The sequence below is a fragment of the Pelophylax lessonae genome (genome assembly GCF_965119305.1).
Source record: "Pelophylax lessonae genome assembly, chromosome: 7".
NCBI classification, from domain to species: domain Eukaryota; kingdom Metazoa; phylum Chordata; class Amphibia; order Anura; family Ranidae; genus Pelophylax; species Pelophylax lessonae.
In genome coordinates, this window is record NC_138774.1 from 179,185,893 (window position 1) to 179,206,308 (window position 20,416).

Sequence of the window (20,416 nt, forward strand, 5' to 3'; positions counted from 1 at the left end):
GGGCTTCTAAGTCTTTGAGTCCGCTAGAGAAAGGAGAAGACAGTGAGGATGAGGAAGTCATTTTTGATTGGTGGAGGCCTTCTCCAGCAGGGGACACTGTTCAGAATAATCACGTTCCTACAGAAGATTGGCATTTACTGCCCTTGCCTGAAAGGAAGAAGCCTCAGGTGCGAGATTTACCTTTGCCACAGCAAGTACAGACTCCTGTTATAGTAGAGGAGGAAATTGAGACTGATAAACATCTAAGTACCCCGATATATGATGATACCTCAGTTGCTTCCCAATCCTTTAACTCCGAGGTGTTACCTAACGAAGATCTGAGTTCCCCACTTATAGAGAATATGGGGACTACCCTGGAACATAAAGACTCAGCTTTGCAGCTAGCTGGAGAGTGCCCCTGAGGAATCAAGGGAACCTCAGCCAGGCTGCAGTTCATGGGGACTAGAAGCTGAACCTGAACCCAATGAGGGGATATCTTTGAGACTCAGGAGAGAGATACATCCTCCAAAAAGACTGACTTATGATGCTCTGGGAGACATTTCCGAGGAACAGATCATAACAACCCAACATCCTACTCAAGTAGTAACCTCTTCCATTGGAGTTTCAGTGGAAGATGACCCTTTTCCATCCGCTTACACTATTAGGTGGGCCACTGATTTGTTGTTGGCCTATTGTGAGAGTGACTTGGTTCTTTCCAATGGCTTGCATAGTCCGCTATTGGAAGGTTCCTTTATTGATCAATTATCAGCTGTTTTGAATTTTACACATGACTGTTGCTAGTTTATTCTATGGTGTTATATAACTTTGTAAATTGTTCTCGCGAAGAGTCCCTTCATCTTTGGGGACCAAAGACATTCAAGTGGGGGTAGGATGTATCCAGGTTGAAATATGGCATTATAATATTGACTTGCAATCTAAGCCTGGATCAGTTGCTCCTTTAAAAACGATGGTAAAGAAGATACGTCTCTCCCAGGGAGCAGTGACCTGGATTATGGGGGATATAGTTTGAAAGAAGGCGGAGACCATTCATTGAGGGATTGACTGGACCACACTCCCAGGGAGCCTTGAGAGATCCGTGGAGGATCATGGGAGGAGAGATAAATTGGGGGCGGGGGCGGATGTGCGCTTTCTTGCTTTGAAGGACTCGTGGAGTGCGGGTATGCGGAGGAGAGCAGCTGAGTGAACTGATCAGGAGAGAGGCCTAGCTTGCGGAGAGAGAGAGAGTGCATACTGAGAGAGAAGGACATCGGAAATCACGGTGAGGTGACCGGTCCGGTCCAGTTTGTGTCTCAAGTCCCACATCCATTTTTGGGACTTGGGAGATCAAACTCTCCCTAATTCCTGATTGCCTATTTGTTGCGTTGATTCTCTATCTGTTGCCTTCAAACTAATCCAGTAAACAGTTACACTGCTATATAAGTGTCAAGAGTATTACTATTCTAATATGTCTGAACCTGTAGTGCCCAGCGGGTCAGAGATGTCTCAGGGTCTAGGGAGTGCAGATTAGGTGCTATTACCAAGCAGCCCCCATGGGGGTCGTGCTACTTACAGGACCTATTTGATAAAGACTACATTAATACAACCAGTCTATTTGTATTGCTAAAATTATAAGATATATCTCAACTATAGCTGTAATATTATGTATTATGGAAATTTTGGGCATCCGTACAGTGGTTATGTAACTAAAATACATACTAAATTAGGCTAAAATATTACGCAAAAATATTACCAATTTACATTCTTTTCCTAATCAATAAATTAATTTTCTATAGATGATCCCTTGTTCCTAATTAATATCATCATTCCCCAAACTGGTATATAAAAGGCATAATAAAAACATAGTAAAAAATGATTGTAAAAGATTCAGCGCTGAATAAAATTATCAAGGACCAGCAGCTAACACTAAAAGGGTAATCCAACACCTTCACAGTAATATAGTATAAAATAGTGTAGCGCAGTCCATGTATAAACTCAATTGGTAATAAATAAATTAAAACCAAACAATTGTTAAAATGGCATTAAGATGAATAAAGGAGAAAGTTCATATGGTGATGTAAAAGATGATAAGATGATAAAAGAGACACAGTCCACTGGTGATCCGGTGAAAAAAAAATAGCAGCAATAGTGACTTCTGTGCTCATAAAATTCCCATCACCTGGCACTATCTGCCTCTCACCTCCACAACTCGACCCCAGAGGGTCAAACAGCATGAACAATCACCACGATATTCAGCCAATGATAATCAAATGGAAAACAGGACCACAGCCTCCAGCATAAAACCGCCTAGAAATCGATTATGGCAGAGGATACAGCTTCCCAGATCGTGCTCAAACATAAGGAGAAAAAGAACAGATCTAGTGCTCTCTGTTGCGGTTTAAACGATTTATTGCTCAAATAAAAGTATTGCACTTACATTATATTGCACAGAAACGAGCATGTAATGCAGAGCCTGCAGCGTGCTGGATGGTGCCTGATTTCCGGGTAGTTAGACAGCCTTCGGACCGTGTGACCAATCCCCCGTACGCGTTACGTCATGTGGGCGTAGACTTCTTCAGCGGGGATGCTGATAGGTCAATGGTCCGGCTCTTTATACTGTCCTTGGGCGGTGCCTATTGCGTCATGTCCGGCGTTTCACCGTCGCCACGGAGATCAAACGTCTCTCTGGACAGGAAGCAGATGGGCGGGCCCCGATCGTGTTGTTTACTATATAGATCTCCATGGGGACATTGCCATATCTCCCACAGCCAGCACGATCTTTATAAGACTAATTAAATTCCTTATGTTTGGCAAATACTAATGTGGTATTGTCTTGGATGTTTAATCCTAAAGGACAATTATTAATCATTTACTGATTATTTATAATATGATCAAACGGACCTGACGGCTGTACCTGACATCAGACACCAGATGGCAGCATTCTGCTCGCTCCATAGAAAACAATGCAAAATAACAATATATTACATACAGATTAGATAAAAACATTTGCACATTACTACAAATATATCTACACATACATAAAACCTGATTATTATCTAAAATAAAAAGTAAATAAAAAGGTATAAAATTGAAAGAGTAAAAAATGACCATAAAAACTTATCTATCTGAAATAAAACAATTAAGATCAAAGTCAACATTCAAACCCAGGGGTGTTAAAACTTTAGCCTCGTAGATCCAAAAGGATTCACGACGGCTGAGTTGTCTAATAAAGTTGCCACCCCTCCAATGGTAGCTAACTTTCTCAATCCCCCAAAATTTTAAAGTGCTAGGATTTTTGTGATGGCAGTTTTTAAAATGTCTCGATACACTGTGGGTGGTAAGTCCTTTACGTATATTATTAACGTGTTCCCCAACACGTACATGTAATGCTCTTGACGTGCGGCCAATGTACTGTAACCCACAGTCACATTCTAACATGTAAACCACTCCCTGTGTGGCACATGTTATCAGATTTTTGATTTTATAACTTTTTTGTGTGACCGTGGAGATGAACTCCTTGCGTTTCTTGATGTTCTTCCTACAGCTTTTACAAGTGGCGCACTTTCCACACGCATAAAAACCTGCCAGGAAAGGAAAGATACCATTGTTCTTGACCTGGGGGGGATTAACCACCCCAGGAGCTACCTTATCTCTAAGGGAGGGGGCTTTTCTGTAAACAAATTTCGGCTGTTCTGATAAGACAGGCCCCAAAATCCTGTCTTCTTTCAGAATAGCCCATTTGCACAGTCAAATACCTTAACAGGTAGGTTTTTAGAGAAGGGATATGACAAAAAGGATATATCTAAAGAACTTGAATGGGTTAAAAATACTGATCGTGAACGCCTCTTGGAAAATTCTAGGCCCAGGGAAATAAACACACAGTTCCGACTAGTTCTTGACTTCAATATTCAACATAAAAAAGTTGAGAGAATTGTACGTAAACATTGGGCTATTCTGAAAGAAGACAGGATTTTGGGGCCTGTCTTATCAGAACAGCCGAAATTTGTTTACAGAAAAGCCCCCTCCCTTAGAGATAAGGTAGCTCCTGGGGTGGTTAATCCCCCCCAGGTCAAGAACAATGGTATCTTTCCTTTCCTGGCAGGTTTTTATGCGTGTGGAAAGTGCGCCACTTGTAAAAGCTGTAGGAAGAACATCAAGAAACGCAAGGAGTTCATCTCCACGGTCACACAAAAAAGTTATAAAATCAAAAATCTGATAACATGTGCCACACAGGGAGTGGTTTACATGTTAGAATGTGACTGTGGGTTACAGTACATTGGCCGCACGTCAAGAGCATTACATGTACGTGTTGGGGAACACGTTAATAATATACGTAAAGGACTTACCACCCACAGTGTATCGAGACATTTTAAAAACTGCCATCACAAAAATCCTAGCACTTTAAAATTTTGGGGGATTGAGAAAGTTAGCTACCATTGGAGGGGTGGCAACTTTATTAGACAACTCAGCCGTCGTGAATCCTTTTGGATCTACGAGGCTAAAGTTTTAACACCCCTGGGTTTGAATGTTGACTTTGATCTTAATTGTTTTATTTCAGATAGATAAGTTTTTATGGTCATTTTTTACTCTTTCAATTTTATACCTTTTTATTTACTTTTTATTTTAGATAATAATCAGGTTTTATGTATGTGTAGATATATTTGTAGTAATGTGCAAATGTTTTTATCTAATCTGTATGTAATATATTGTTATTTTGCATTGTTTTCTATGGAGCGAGCAGAATGCTGCCATCTGGTGTCTGATGTCAGGTACAGCCGTCAGGTCCGTTTGATCATATTATAAATAATCAGTAAATGATTAATAATTGTCCTTTAGGATTAAACATCCAAGACAATACCACATTAGTATTTGCCAAACATAAGGAATTTAATTAGTCTTATAAAGATCGTGCTGGCTGTGGGAGATATGGCAATGTCCCCATGGAGATCTATATAGTAAACAACACGATCGGGGCCCACCCATCTGCTTCCTGTCCAGAGAGACGTTTGATCTCCGTGGCGACGGTGAAACGCCGGACATGACGCAATAGGCACCGCCCAAGGACAGTATAAAGAGCCGGACCATTGACCTATCAGCATCCCCGCTGAAGAAGTCTACGCCCACATGACGTAACGCGTACGGGGGATTGGTCACACGGTCCGAAGGCTGTCTAACTACCCGGAAATCAGGCACCATCCAGCACGCTGCAGGCTCTGCATTACATGCTCGTTTCTGTGCAATATAATGTAAGTGCAATACTTTTATTTGAGCAATAAATCGTTTAAACCGCAACAGAGAGCACTAGATCTGTTCTTTTTCTCCTTATGTTTGAGCACGATCTGGGAAGCTGTATCCTCTGCCATAATCGATTTCTAGGCGGTTTTATGCTGGAGGCTGTGGTCCTGTTTTCCATTTGATTATCATTGGCTGAATATCGTGGTGATTGTTCATGCTGTTTGACCCTCTGGGGTCGAGTTGTGGAGGTGAGAGGCAGATAGTGCCAGGTGATGGGAATTTTATGAGCACAGAAGTCACTATTGCTGCTATTTTTTTTTCACCGGATCACCAGTGGACTGTGTCTCTTTTATCATCTTATCATCTTTTACATCACCATATGAACTTTCTCCTTTATTCATCTTAATGCCATTTTAACAATTGTTTGGTTTTAATTTATTTATTACCAATTGAGTTTATACATGGACTGCGCTACACTATTTTATACTATAATAAAAACATAAGTACAATAAATAATACATGATACAAAATAAATATATATTATTCAAAATCATTTATAAAACAATGAATATCTAGCTCTATATTCAATCCTGCCGGAGTCATACTCTAAAGTTGGTATTTCTCTGTCGCTCATTGACAGACGTAGTCCTCGTTGATTCAACACACTCGGGTTATGCTGCCCTCTACAGGAGTAGGACTAGACAGGAAAGAAAACGTTCTGGCCACACCCTAGGGGCAGTCCCAGAGGGTATATCCTCTCACTTCCTGCTCTAGCAAATCCGTTTTTTTTCTGTCTAGTTAGGAGTAAGGACCTAGATACCTTGCTGGGATCTTCGGTCCTGGCAGGATTTTTTTCTTAGAAAGATTTTTTAGACAGCTTTTTTTCTCCAGTGCTCCTGTGAGATCTTCAAGCAAGAAAGCTGGAACTGGGCGACGGGCTGGATGTTGAGATCCAGTGGTCACCCCAGTTCAGCCTACGAGCGCGTGCAGGCCATAGCTCCGTGCTGGGTCGGCCGCGACATAGTCCCACTGGACGGGGACTGACCCTGTGAGTTAAACTTCTCGCTGAAACGCCAAAGACCATGAGTCACGGCGTCCGGATTGGTCGACAGCCCTCCCACCTCGGTGGAGAGGGGTACTGTCAGGTTGGCGCCCGCCTGGTTCCGGTATGGTGAGTAGTATGTTCCCCCTTTCCCCCTGACGGGTCTTGTGGTGAACGCCGGCCCCTCTCTGTAATGGTAAGGATGGGTCTTCCCTCTATCCTATAACATGTCACAGATCCCCCTGTTTGAGTGTGATTTTTGTGAACAAGAAGCCAGGAGGCTTGGTTTGGGAGCTGACAATCTAATTGCAAAGATGTTAAAATGATTGAAGTCAGTGGCAGTACTAGAACTTTACTGTGATAGTATAAGGTATCCTACCTGTCAGAAGCCACAGGGCGATGTCTATACATGTATACTGCATTCCAGATCATTCCTCCAGCTAAGCAGATGCCTCCCGACGGCCACGGACCGCATACGGCCCGCCAGGGTCCGGTACCGCCGACCACGCTGACCACCATGAGGGTGAAGGGTTGTGAGGCCGAGATCCTTCTGCAGACATGCCGCTATTCTGTGCAGGCCGCCGCCATTGTCTGGTAGATCGCACGAGGCCGCCATTTTGGCGTAGCCTCGTGTCTCCAGCATGGGGGCGGCCATGTTTGAGGTGACTCAAACACCTCGTGGAGCTAGGGGAGGCACCGGAAGGCGTGCAGAGTGGCGGAGCCGCCTCCTTTCTTCCCGGGAAGCCAGCCAAAAGACTTCCTGTCTGTTCTAGAAAATGCTGAAACAAGTTGCATTTTGAAACTCTGAGCAGTAAGTGGTGAGCCTTAGGGTCTATCTCTCTCTCTCTCGCTCTGTAGGGGTCCCTAAGCAGGCAACACTGAGGGGCTTTGTGGCGCTGGGGGTCTGGAAAAAATAAAAAAAAAGTTTTATTTCTTTTTGGCAAATTGATTTTTCCGGGTAGTATCTGGAATTATCACGAACCCTGCCACACAGGTACCCCCACCGGTTCCCCTCGGGGGGGCCGCAGGACCCGCCAGTGCACAGAGTATGGATGCATTCACAGCAGTTTTGAAGTCTTTGGTGGCTCGGGTGGAGACGGCCTGTCAGGAACGGGGGTCAAGAAAGCGACCCCCGCCTACCCCTATATCGTCTGAGACTTCAGATTCTGATGCTGAGATGGTCATTGCAGCTGCAGGCCCCTCTGCAGGGGCTGTTGTCTCAGGTAAGGTTCCCTCAGACAGTGAGGAGAACGTTCATGCTTCCGCCATAAATCAGGAAGAAGCATTGGTGGACGCACTAGTTGTGCGGTTCGGGAAACCTTAAGACTTGAGGATTTTCCGGCAGAGGCAAATAAAAAGGAATTTCCCTTTGGTACTAGCAGACCCACCAGGACGGTGAAGGTTTTTTCTTTACCCAAGTGTTTGGGTAAAAAGATTAAAGAGGAATGGGATCATTCTAAGCGTACCTTTACTAGTTCCAAGCGCATTTCTAGACGCTATCCGTTTGAGGAATCCCTCATTAAGAAATGGACGGTATCACCAGTGGTGGATCCACCTATTTCCAGACTGAATAAAGCCACGTTTTTTTTTTTTTCAGTGGAGGACGCTTCGTCCTTTAAGAATTCGGTGGATCGGAAGGTAGAAGCAAAGTCCCGCACTATCTTTCCCTGATCGGATCAGCCTTTAGACCAGTTATTGTCATTTGATCTAGTTTTCTCAGACATTTACGGAATGGGCGAGATTGGTGCGCCAGGACCTGAAGGGGAAAGGTATCCCCCAGGCAACATCTGTTTTGATGGAACAGATTATATAAGGACTACAGGTTGTCTGTGACGCAGCCTTGGATGCTACCCCCCTATTAGGGCATGCATCTATGTCAGCGGTAATCCTCAGACGTGTGCTGTGGTTAAAATGCTGGGTCAGCGTAAGTACTACAGGGAGCGGTAGTTACCGTTCCCTGAACAGATCATTTTCTTTACATTTTCCAAAGATTAGCATCAGTTCCCCACAAGAATCGGATCCGGTTGAACGGACAGACCAAGGAGCCTCTAGCCGGGTGACTTCGGTCTCTAATGTTTAACCAGGAGAAATCACCACTCGTGATAGGAATCAGGTGTCTAAATAATGTGTGGGAACAGAGAACGATCAGACTTTGTCGGATTGCCGGGGCCAGATAGCTCTAGGGCAGCCTGGTTCGGATCCAGTCAGCCAATATCAGGGTGATGACGTAAGTCATTCACCAAGGATTTCACCATCTGTGCCTTCTGCACAGCATCCCGAAGGCGCGGAGATTGGTAACGCGCGCCCACGATGCTCCAGCGGACGCAGCAGACGCGCTGAACGGCCTGTAAAGGCAGTGTCAGCTATTAAAGGGATTCCCTCCTCTCAGATTGCTGCTGAGATTTCTCCGCAGGATGGAGATGGAGGGAACTCCAGTTGTCCTGGAAATTCTAGGCTAGCCTCGTCAAGCCGGTCCGGCCGACTTGGACATGCTAGTCGCGAACGTTCCTTGGGAACTTCTTCTCAGGGAGTGTCTGCGGTCTCAAGGACCGATCTTCCATTGTGCTTTACAATCGTTGGGTTTAATGGCCTGGCCATTGAGACCCAGGTACTGAAGGACAGAGGGTTGTCAGCTTCAGTTATTCCTACGCTAATTAAAGCAGGGAAAGCGACTTCCAGCAAGGTCTATTATCGCACATGGAAGACGTATATCGCGTGGTGCGAATCTTTAGAAATTCCTCCACGTACCTATTCGGTGACCCGAATATTGGCCTTTCTGCGAAAGGGGGTTGAGCAGAAACTAGCCTTGAGCACCATCAAGGGTCAGGTTTCAGCATTAGCAATCTTCTTTCAGAAGCCTTTGGCTATTAAGTCCTTGGTGCGGAATTTCATCCAGGGGGTGCGGCACCTGACTCCACCAGTCCGCGCGCCCTTATCGCCCTGGGATTTTAATTTGGTTGTCGGTCATGAAGAAACCTCCCTTGTTTACTTTATTCCAGAAGGTGGCCTTCTTGGTGGCTATCACTTCTGCACGCAGGGTGTCAGAACTGGTTGCATTGTCAGACCAGTCCCCATATTTAGTGATTCAGAGGGATAAGGTAGTTCTTCATCCTAAGCCATCCTTTCTTCCAAAGGTGGTTTCAGGCTTCATCTGAATGAAGATATTGTACTACCTTCCTTGTGTCCTCAGCCCAATCATCATCAGGAACATGCGTTGCATTCCTTGGATGTGGTTCGGGCAATCAGGGTATACCTGAAGGCTACGGAATCATTCCGTAAGACGGATTCACTTTTTGTGATCACGGATGGCCCCAGAAAGGGGTTGCCTGCATCTGCCGCGACTATCTCCAAATGGATTAGACAGACGGTGGTACAGGCTTATTCTATTAAGGGTCGGAATCCTCCGTTCCCTGTTAGGGCGCACTTCACTCGAGCGCTCAGTACGCCTGGGCCTTCCGTCATCAGGCGTCAGTGGTCCAGGTATGTAAGGCGGCTATCTGGTCGTCGGTACATACCTTTACAAAATTTTTTAAGATTTATGTGATGGCATCAGTGGATGCCTCATTTGGCCGCAATTTGAGGAGACCGGTGGTCTACCTCAAGGGTTGTTTTCTGTTGGAATTTTCTGTTGAATCTCATCTTTAATTGATGAGCATTGAAAACTTCTAGTTGGCACCGGTTGGGCCTTCTAGATTGGATTTGTTTTCCATTTTCCCACCCCTCATTTGTGGTACTGCTTTGGGACGTCCCGAGTGTGTTGAATCAACGAGGACTACGTCTGTCAATGAGCGACAGAGAAAAATGGATTTTTGTAAAATCTTACCGTAAAATCCTTTTCTCTTAAGCTCATTGACAGACGTAGTACCCGCCCCTCTGTTTTTGAGTTGGGTTGGGTTAAATTCTCTAAACACTGCTTTGTGACATAACTGATTTGCTAGAGCAGGAAGTGAGAGGATATACCCTCTGGGACTGCCCCTAGGGTGTGGCCAGAACGTTTTCTTTCCTGTCTAGTCCTACTCCTGTAGAGGGCAGCATAACCCGAGTGTGTTGAATCAACGAGGACTACGTCTGTCAATGAGCTTAAGAGAAAAGGATTTTACGGTAAGATTTTACAAAAATCCATTTATTCACTTTGTTCCATTTTGAGAAATTGCCCTTTTCATATGTGTACCCCTCCAATGTTTTTCTATTTTATCTATAACACAAAAAGGACAATTTGCTAGGGTCCCTATTATGATATAATGGTTAGACAGACTATGTTTGCGGTATCCCTTTTTAATATTATTTATGTGTTCACGTAGTCTAACCTTGAATTCCCTGGTCGTCCTTACTACATATTGTAGTCCGCATTCACATTCCAATAAATATGTAACGTGAGTGCTATACATGTAATGAATTTTCCAATTTCATATGTTAGTGAGGTATTAGATTTAAAGTGTGTTCTTTTTCTATTTTCTTTTTTGCATGTTCTGCAAGTAATACACTTCTCAGACCTGAAGCCCACTTGGTCTAAAAAAGTTACTGTTTTTTTAGGGGGATCTGGGTTTTTTTAAACTATTTTATCCCTAAGATTAGGTGGACGCCTGTATATAAACCTGGGTCTTTTCTGTAAATTTTTTTTAAAATAGGGTCTCTTAAAAAAAAAAAAATGTTTAAAAACATTTTCTAATTGTTTATACTGTTGATTGAACTCAGTGAAAAAAGCTATAATATATTCTTCCTTTCGTTGAGGTTTCGATTTCAGCAGTTCATCTCTATTCAAATTATTGACATTCTGTTGTGCTTTGAGTAAATTTGTATGTTTATATCCCTTTTCCAAGAATCTATTAATCAGTGTATTGGCTTGTTCCTGGTAATCCTCTGTTAAATTGCAATTTCTTTTAATTCTTAATAATTGACCCTTGGGTACTCCTGCTATCCACTTAGTATGGTGTCCACTACTCGTGGGGATATAGCTGTTTCTGTCTGTTTCTTTGAAATATGTTTTATGTAGTTGATTACCTTGCTTAAAAATTGTCAAATCTTTACTCTCAAACCCGTGCTATAAGAGAGAAATATTTGCCGCCATCAATTAATATTTTACCATTAATGCCCTGTCGGTGTCAGATCCCTTCAAACTGTGGAATTCGCACAAGGCGGTTATTAGAGGCATGCTCATACAACTCAATAGTAGAGCTTAAAAAATAAGATAAAAACAATTAAATGTCCTCCTTGAGGAAATCCAGAGTTTAGAAAAAAAGAATAAGCAAGGCCCTACACAATTAATAAGAGAAAAACTGTTTGCGGCCAGACAGGAAATGTGCTTACTTCTCATACAAAAACATGAAAAACACCTTAGAAACCTTAAAGCCCATTCGTACAGATATGGCAATAGGCCAGGTTAACTGCTTGCAAATCAGCTAAAAGAAAAAATAGCAAGACAAAGGATTTTGTACATTATTGCTACAGACACTAACAAAAAAGTGTATAATCCTAAGGCTATTGTAGCGAATACTATAGTTCCTTTTATAACCTGCATTCAAATACAGACACAACACAACCGAAGCCTGAACTGATAAATGACTTTCTTGAGTCAATTTCGCTACCGTTACTGCAGCCCAAGGATCTGGATTTCCTCAATGCTCACTTCACTTCACAGGAAGTAGAAAAGGTACTTAAGTCGCTTCCAAATGGTAAGGCCCCAGGACCAGCCGGATACTCATCAAAATACTATAAACATTTCCACCAACTGTTAATCCCCCATCTACTGCCAGTTTTTATTGCAGCCATTAAAAGGTCAGCATTCCTGAAATGCTGGAGGCCACCATAATCACCTTACCCAAACCGGGGAAAAACCCCATCACCCCGCAAAATTTTAGGCCCATCTCATTATTGAATGTCGACATCAAGTGGTACGGCAAATTATTAGCGAATAAACTTTCTACAATTTTACCTCTTCTAGTACATCATGACCAGGTAGGGTTCGTGACAGGAAGGCAGGCCCCTGATGCGACTAGACACATGATAAATCTCATTAATTTGGCAGGAAAAAACTATAAGGCCTTCTCTGCTCCTTGCTTTGTATGCGGAGAAGGGTGTATGTTTTTTCTAGGTGAGCTCCAGTTGTTCCTGGTTAAGCCAACAAGAGAGGGGCGCCCCAATGCAGTGCATTACCACCAAAAAGGTTTATTAAAATCCAAAAAATTACATACATACATACCCACAAACAATTGTAGATAGCACCAATGTAAGCACGGTCGGACAAATAGTCTCCAAGGTAGCCAAGGCACTCTACTGTGCTGGGTGACGTGCTAGTGTCCGCACAAATCTGGCTGGGCTGATGCGTCTCAAGGGCGAACCCTCTTCCCCAGAGCCAAAGAAAGCTTTGGATAGAGAAAACTGGATTTTTGTACTTACTGTAAAATCATTTTTTCTGAAGTCCATTGACAGACGAAGCACCCGCCCCTCTACTTTTGAGTGAAATGGGGCTTTTGTCTTCTAAACACTGCTTGCAATTATACTGGAAGCTGTAGAAGAGTGTGTGAGTTTATGCCGGCAGGGACAGCCTCCATAGGCGTTGTAAAACTTTTTCCTGCCTAGTGTCCTATTCCTGATGGGAGGTGGGTAACCCAATGGTCTAAGGAGATATGGAGCTGTGTCTGTCAATGGACTTCAGAGAAAATTATTTTACAGTAGGTACAAAAATCCAGTTTTAGTAACTCTCCCCCATAGAATGAAGTTATGCGCAGATCTCCCTATTTCTGTAAAAACTTTACTTGGCTCTGCCCCTTTCAGATCTGGTCTTCATAGTCCTTAGGGAGGCCATCTATAGCAATGGAGATCCAGGAGGAAAACCTGGATCATAGAAAGGGTGGATGGGCTGGCTCCAGCTTACAAAAAATCTGATTTTTTCCTATTATTTCAGGTGCACATATACTGTATGTGGATGCACAAATTGTTTTGCTATGCATTTTCACTGTCGGTAATACAGACCGATGCTGCAGCATAAAGGTGTGTATGTATGTTTGTTATTTTTTTAAACCCCAAACATGATATGATAAACCGATATCATTAAAAATGTATTACGTTGTCTTTTTTAAAATGATAAATTCAACAGATATACTTACAATCCCAGATATTGTGTAGCAATCAATCTACTATTTCCATGGATGAATTTGTGAACTTTGTTCCTACCAATGATTTACGTTTACAGCGCTATATGTGTTTCAACACACCAATTTGATTGCATGATATAAATGACTTTTGTGTGACTCCCAATTAGTGTCATTAGGAAGACACAAATTGACTCTTCATGACATATTGACATATTAAATGCATTTAATTGCTTGCCACTTCTGTCTCAGAGTGGCCTTAAACAAGAGCATTTTGAATATAATGTTTGTGGCAAGCCCCTTTTTTAATAGAGAAATTCAGGAATTTCTCAGAAAAAAATTCAGGAATTCAGAAAAAAAAAAAAAAACAAATATAGGTGGATGCTGCATCTGTCCTCCACCGCCTCTAAGACCGAGAAATGAGTGATCACAGACCACTGATTACTCAGTTATCAGTCTTCAGTGAGCAGAGAGCTGGTGACTGTCAGCGCCTCTCTGCACTTCTCCAGAAGTGTGGGTGTGTCCTTTTTTTTCTTTTCAGAGATTATCCTACTTATCATTATGCTAAAGCAATTGTTTATCAGTACTGCTTGGACCGAGAAGGTAACACCCCATAAGCTTGTCCTGAGAAATCAACTGTTAGAGCAAATAAAGTATCACGGAAATTCCTCAGTTGTCATTAATTTATCCATAAATATAAAGTGGTTGTAAACCCTTATATACCCAGTGAAGTAACTGGCGATACACAGAGATTAAACAAATCCTCTTACATAAGGTGTATCTATTTATCTGTAGTCTTCTCTTCTGTACAGCCAAACTTCAGAATTGATAAAGCTTGTCTGAGCAGTCAGAAAAAAAGGGGGCAGAGAGCTGAAGTCACACTCTGCAGAGCTCAGTGAGGAGAGCTCTGATAGCTGATTGAAGGGAAGGGACACACTCACCTGCACACAGAAACAGAGCTGAGGCTGTTAATAAGATGGAGATCACTCCCCCTTCAGCATTTTTCTCTTGTCAGCAAAACTTGCCAGAAGTGACTCTTGATAGCAGACAGCAGAGGAATGATGCCGCAGACAGAAATGACACCTATGTTCCTAATTGAGATAAGTACACAATGTACAGCCACCTTAAGATTAAAAGTTTGAGCTAGCGTTAGGCTTGAATTGGGTCAGATTTAGGTTCACCACGCTTACAGTGCACCTGGAAAGTATTCACAGCACTTTACTTTTTACACATTTTGCTATGTTACAGCCTTGTTCCAAAATTGATTACATTTATTATTGTTCCCAAAATTCTACAAACAGCGCCCATAATGCTAATGTGAAAGAAGTTGGTTTGAAATCTTTGCAAATTTTATTAAAAATAAAAAAATAAAAAATCACATGCACATAAGTATTCACAGCCTTTGCCATGACACTCAAAATTGAGCTCAGGTGCATCCTGTTTCCACTGATCATCCTTGAGATGTTTCTACAACTTAATTGGAGTCCACCTGTGGTAAATTCCAGTGATTGGACATGATTTGTAAAGGGACACAGCTGTCTATATAAGGTCTCACAGTTAACAGTGCATGTCAGAGCACAAACCAAGCCATGAAGTCCAAAGAATTGTCTGTAGACCTCCAAGACAAGATTGTATCAAGGCACAGATCTGGAGAAGGGTACAGAAACATTTCTGCAGCATTGAAGACCCCAATGAGCACAGCGACCTCCATCATCAGTAAATGGAAGAAGTTTGGAACCACGAGCGGGCCGCCCAGCCAAACTGAACGATTGGGGGAGAAGAGCCTTAGTCAAGGAGGTGACCAAGAACCCAATAGTCATTCTGACAGAGCTCCAGCATTTTTCTGTGGAGAGAGGAGAACCTTCCAGAAGAACAACCATCTCTACAGCACTCCACCAATCAGGCCTGTATAGTAGCGTGGCCAGACAGAAGACACTCCTCAGTACAGCCCACCTGGAGTTTGCCAAAAGGCACCCGAAGGACTCTCAGGCCATGAGAAACAAAATTCTCTGGTGTGGGAATTTTTTTCCTTTTTTATTTAAAATAAATTTGCAAAGATTTCAAACAAACTTCTTTCACGTTGTGATTGGGTATTTGTAGAATTGTAAGGAAAATAATGAATTTAATCCATTTTGGAATAGGGCTGTAACATAACAAAATGTAGGAGCTGTGAATACTTTCCGGATGCACTGTACATCTAACACATCACTGTAGTCAGTCAGAAGATCCTGATGATACTGTATATAGTCTGGATTAGTTGTAAGTCCTTTATGAAAAACAGATGTTTTGCACCTTCAAAAATTTAGTTTAAAAAATATTTTACTTGTTTTTATATACAACCTCTCATTCTGAAGATATGCTTTATTGTGTATACAATTCTACAACATGAAAACTGTTTATTGCTGTGCCATAGTATGAATTAGGGAGCATGATTTACACAAATCTTGCATTAATGGGTCTGTATATTGTTTGCTCTCCTTCATTGGTTCTGGCTAACCATCCGGAAGACAGTCCCCATTTTAGTAGAAAGTGTTCTAAAAAGACCACCTCCCATTGCTTTTTTTACCCATTCTGAAATCTTTAAACTGATCCAGGTAGGACCAGACTTTACATGACACCAGTCCATAATAGGTTTCCAGCTTTGAGCATTCATTGCTGTCATTAAGATCCTTCCAAACTGTGGACAGTTCCATGTCATCGAGGTTGGAAGATGAAAAGATCACCTGATAACAACAGCGGTTATATTGAATGTGCTTGGTTCCGGAGAATCTAGAAATCTGTATGGGGGCCACGCCAGCCCACTGGGCACAAATACCAATAAACATCTCAGATGGAATCAAAGGGCTGACCTTTCTGGAGACCAAATACATTTTTCTCAGCACGTCCTGAGAGATTGCCATGGCAGAACCACTGCAGTAGTCTGGGAAGTAGGTTTGTGAGTAGGCCGAAACAGGGACAAAGTTGGGGCTTTGAGGGTCTCTGTCAGGCACATGGTGATGGATTACCCTTCCAAGGTATAAATCTTCCATACGGGACTCCAGGCTGAGAAGATATCCTGCTAGACTTCGGACATTGACAAACATTTGTTGGTCTGCTTTTAGGATAAATTTAGCGTTGGAGCAAAATGTCACAATCCATTCCATCATCATGATGGTTTTAGTCGTTGACTTTAGATAGGTTTCTATGAAACCTCCCTGAACAATGTCCTGATGGACTTGAGATTCATTGAAGACATCTGATTGAACAATTTCTGAATCTGCCCTGCCCAACATGAATACTCTTGTTACAATGTGGCCTTGTACAAAAGTTGTGTTGGCCCAAGTGTTCCTGATTCTTTCTCGTCTGGTTTTATTTTCAGGGCTACTAAAAATGACCAAGAGCAAGAACACATCTTGTTGGGGGCAAACTTCTGCTCCACTGACCAAGTATGACCGAGAGATATTGTCCTTCAGGAGATGCATGTCCAGAATACGTGCCCGTTCTCTGATCTCCGTAAACTTCCCATCGCTGTAGGAGAAGGGAAGAGCCTGTAGAAAATATTCTTCCATGAAGTCAGCTCCAAAGAGCAAGGCATGAAAGAGTGCAATATTAAATAGGATGAAGCACCACTGATGTGTCCGCAATCTGCACAGTGCCAACTGCAAGAGAGAGGTAAGATTGTTACTCTGAGACTTTTTTTTTTTTTTTTATGTTGCTGTGTCTTCTTTCATATAAAATATTTTTGTGTGCAAATAAAACCATACAAATAAAACATCAACGATAGTGATGTGACAAAGCATTTAGGGTTTATTAAAAATAGAGCAGAATACATTCACATGCAGACTTTCTCTAACTGAGATTTTGTGTAACTTTCAACAACATAGCACATTTTTTCTACTTAAAGTGGAACTTTACCAAAAAAGAAATACTCCAGTGCGGGTGAAGGCATAGGATAATAAACAGATGTTACATGAGTCGAACCTGTGCTTGTTGAAGGTTTTTGCTTTTTCAAAATCATCTTAAGACTTGCCATGGTTGTGTCGTAAAGTATGTGCAAAGCTTCCCTGTATGGTAAAGAACCTCAATTTATATGGCAGGGGTAGTGTGGAACTTCCTGAACCTGCCACATGTGAAACAATCTAATAACATAAACTGAACCAAGCCCACACCAGATAGTTGTCACATCTAAAGACATTTGTATAGTAAGACGGTATAGACTGCGACTGGCAATATGTCTGGTAACATATTGTCACAGACTGGCAATATGTCAGTCTGACTGCGATCACAAGCTGTGGTGTTACTATAGAACACTGGTGCCCAACATGTGGTCTGCCAGCTCAGTATGTGCATCCTATTGTTTCCTGGGCAGGGTCTGCTACCTGTTAGACCCCTGTGAGCGCTTTGCATTGCAGTAGTAGGATGTTTGAACACACTCTGCATTCCATCAGCTAGGACTGAAACAAAAATGCTACTGCGATGCAGAGTGATCTCCACCTGACAGTACATGTATAGTTCTGGGCGAATGGGGGACCGATGGCTAAATAACACTACCACTGACAACTAATGATAAGGGGGTTACATAATACTGTCTATGGCCACCAATGTGTGAGGGTAAAAAGCACTGCCACTGACCACCAGTGTGGGGGTGGTTAGCAGTACTGCCACTTTCACAAATGCTGAGAGTCAGGCCCAGACTGGCCATAGGGCAACATAGGGCATTTGCCCGGTAAGCCAGGGCTACTGGGCTGCATGTCTTAGGTAAAGCTGGCTGTGACATCATGCAGGGCTGGCCGCGGGTTGATGTGCCGCATATGCTTAGTGGTGGTGGACGGAGCGGAAAGAGTCTTTCCATTTCCCGCCCACCAAGCTGTTCCATGGCAACCTAGGCCGCCGCTGAACCGAAGGTCCCTGTTTGCGCATGGGCACCTGGCAACCAGGACGCCGGGAGAGGTGAGGGACGGAGAAGCCAAGGCCTTTTGCACCACCACCTTCTGTACAAGCGGCCACAGCACCTTGCTGGCTTTCATGTGTGGGAGGCAGGTCTCATACCTGCCTCCAGCACATTGAAGCCAGCGATGTGCTGCAGCTGCTTACATATAGTGAAAACAATATAACCGGTGTATGCCCACCTCCCTTCCCGCCAGATCAGATCTGATGCTCCAGAGTCCAGATCAAATACTCCAGACCAGAGAGGGCTCCTTTTGCAAATGGTAATGTGCTTTTTTTTCCCCTCAGTGACTGCAGTCTTCTATTCAGCTGGCCAAGCTTTACTAATCAGTGTGCACCTGCTGTCTCTAGGCATTCACCTCCCATAGCAGCCATGTGCCTGGTTCACGCTAAAGGGGAGACCGTTCTACCCATAAAGTTGACTGTGGAAGAAGTATTTAACATGCTTTGGAAGAACTACTAAAAGTAATACTCAAAAATCCAGTTATAAAGCAACACTCCTTTATAACTGGCTCTATGAGTGACACTTTTTAACTAGCTTTGCAGTACTAACAAAGCCAGTTGTAAAGCATTATCCACAGAGTCAGTTAGAAAGGAATTTTTCCTAATAACTGGCTTAAATTAGTTAATTTGTGAGTAAAGCCTAGTACACACGGGCCGCATGTCGGCTGGCTTCAGCCTGTGTATGGCAGCCAGTCTGACAGAAGCTGGCCATTCATTTAGGCACAATGCAAATGGAAAGAGCAGGAATCTGCTGATTCCTACTGTTTTTGACACCTGTGAGTGGCAAGCTGCGTTGCCTTTTGTGTATTCTGAAAGTGCAGGAGTTGGGGCTGATCTGAGGTGTTATGGTGCAGGAACTGGGGTAATCTGAGTGCGATGGTGCAGGAATTGGGGTAATCGGAGTGTGTTGGTGCAGGAATTGGGGCTGATCTGAGTTGTGAAGGTGCAGGAATTGGGGTGATGAGAGTTGTGAAGGTGATGGAATTGGGGTAATCTGAGGTGTGAAGCTGCAGGAATTGGGGTGATCTGAGGTGTGAAGGTGAAGGAATTGGGGTGATATGAGGTGTGAAGGTTCAAAGCTCAGTTGATTTCTTACTATTGTTCAAGTGGTTTACAGCATTTACTTTATATGAAGTTGACAGTTGTTTTTTATGTATCTGGCACTCGCAATTTATTTGAAAACATTTTTCGGCACACTGTGCCCAAAAAGGTTGTCTACCCCTTGATGAGAATAACCCTCATCTTGTGCTGCTTCATACTATTTTCAGGACTCAACCATCAAAACAGGATTTAAAGTAAGACAAAAAAACAGCATCATATTGCAGCTCTGATCTAAATTGGACCCAGTCTGTCAGATTAAACTAAAAGAGGTGCATTAAATCCTGTCATCAACCGATGAGTTGACCACCACTTCTACAGATAGCCCGCTCTGTACTAAAATAATGTATATGCTTTTGTATAATCCGATTGCATGAAGGCCACCAAGTACATTTGTAATGTCTACTACTTTTAATGTGAAAAACAGGAGAAATTGTGCTTCAGCGGGTCTGGTAGTATCTATGTATATTATATGGTTTGGAAATGCAGCTGAAATAATGGGAACATTTCCACTATACCAGGATAATTTAGATTTTTAAGGTGTTTGGTAACTACTAGCCTATTACCAGTTGGGGTCCTTTGAAAGGGGACTCAGCAGGTGACTCAGCTCACTTGATTTCACCTATAGCTGATTTATCACTTCTGGATTTATCAACTGCTTGAAAGTGACCTAAATGTAAAAAATAGAACCTAATATGCTCACATTTCTTCAAGCCCTGCCATCTATTTGTATTTTTACAGATATTGACAGATCTGGGAGCTTTGGAGACAGTGAAAAGAAGTAATCTTTTTCAATGTTTTAGTCATACAAATCATCTGACAACAGCCATTTTAGAATTGTGACTGTCTAGTAGTTGCACAATCCACAACATCATCAGCCATCAAGTGAATTATTTCCAGTAGAACATAAAATGTACTGGTGACTTACCTGCATGATTGCTTCAGTCTGCACTGATGATTCTCCTGTGTTGATAATTGTTCATTTAATAGATTTCAGCATTGGTGAACAATGCTCTCACTGAATCTTATACAGTGTTGCCTGTTA

General features: G+C 42.7%; 1 protein-coding gene across 1 annotated transcript; it reads right to left on the bottom strand.

The window, feature by feature from the left end:
• Positions 1-15,862: 15,862 nt before the first annotated feature.
• B3GALT9 (beta-1,3-galactosyltransferase 9) lies at positions 15,863-16,989 on the bottom strand. Its single transcript, XM_082262930.1, has one exon. The coding sequence runs from the start codon at positions 16,890-16,892 to the stop codon at positions 15,879-15,881; it is 1,014 nt and encodes a 337-aa protein (XP_082119056.1). The 5' UTR covers positions 16,893-16,989; the 3' UTR covers positions 15,863-15,878.
• Positions 16,990-20,416: the final 3,427 nt, after the last annotated feature.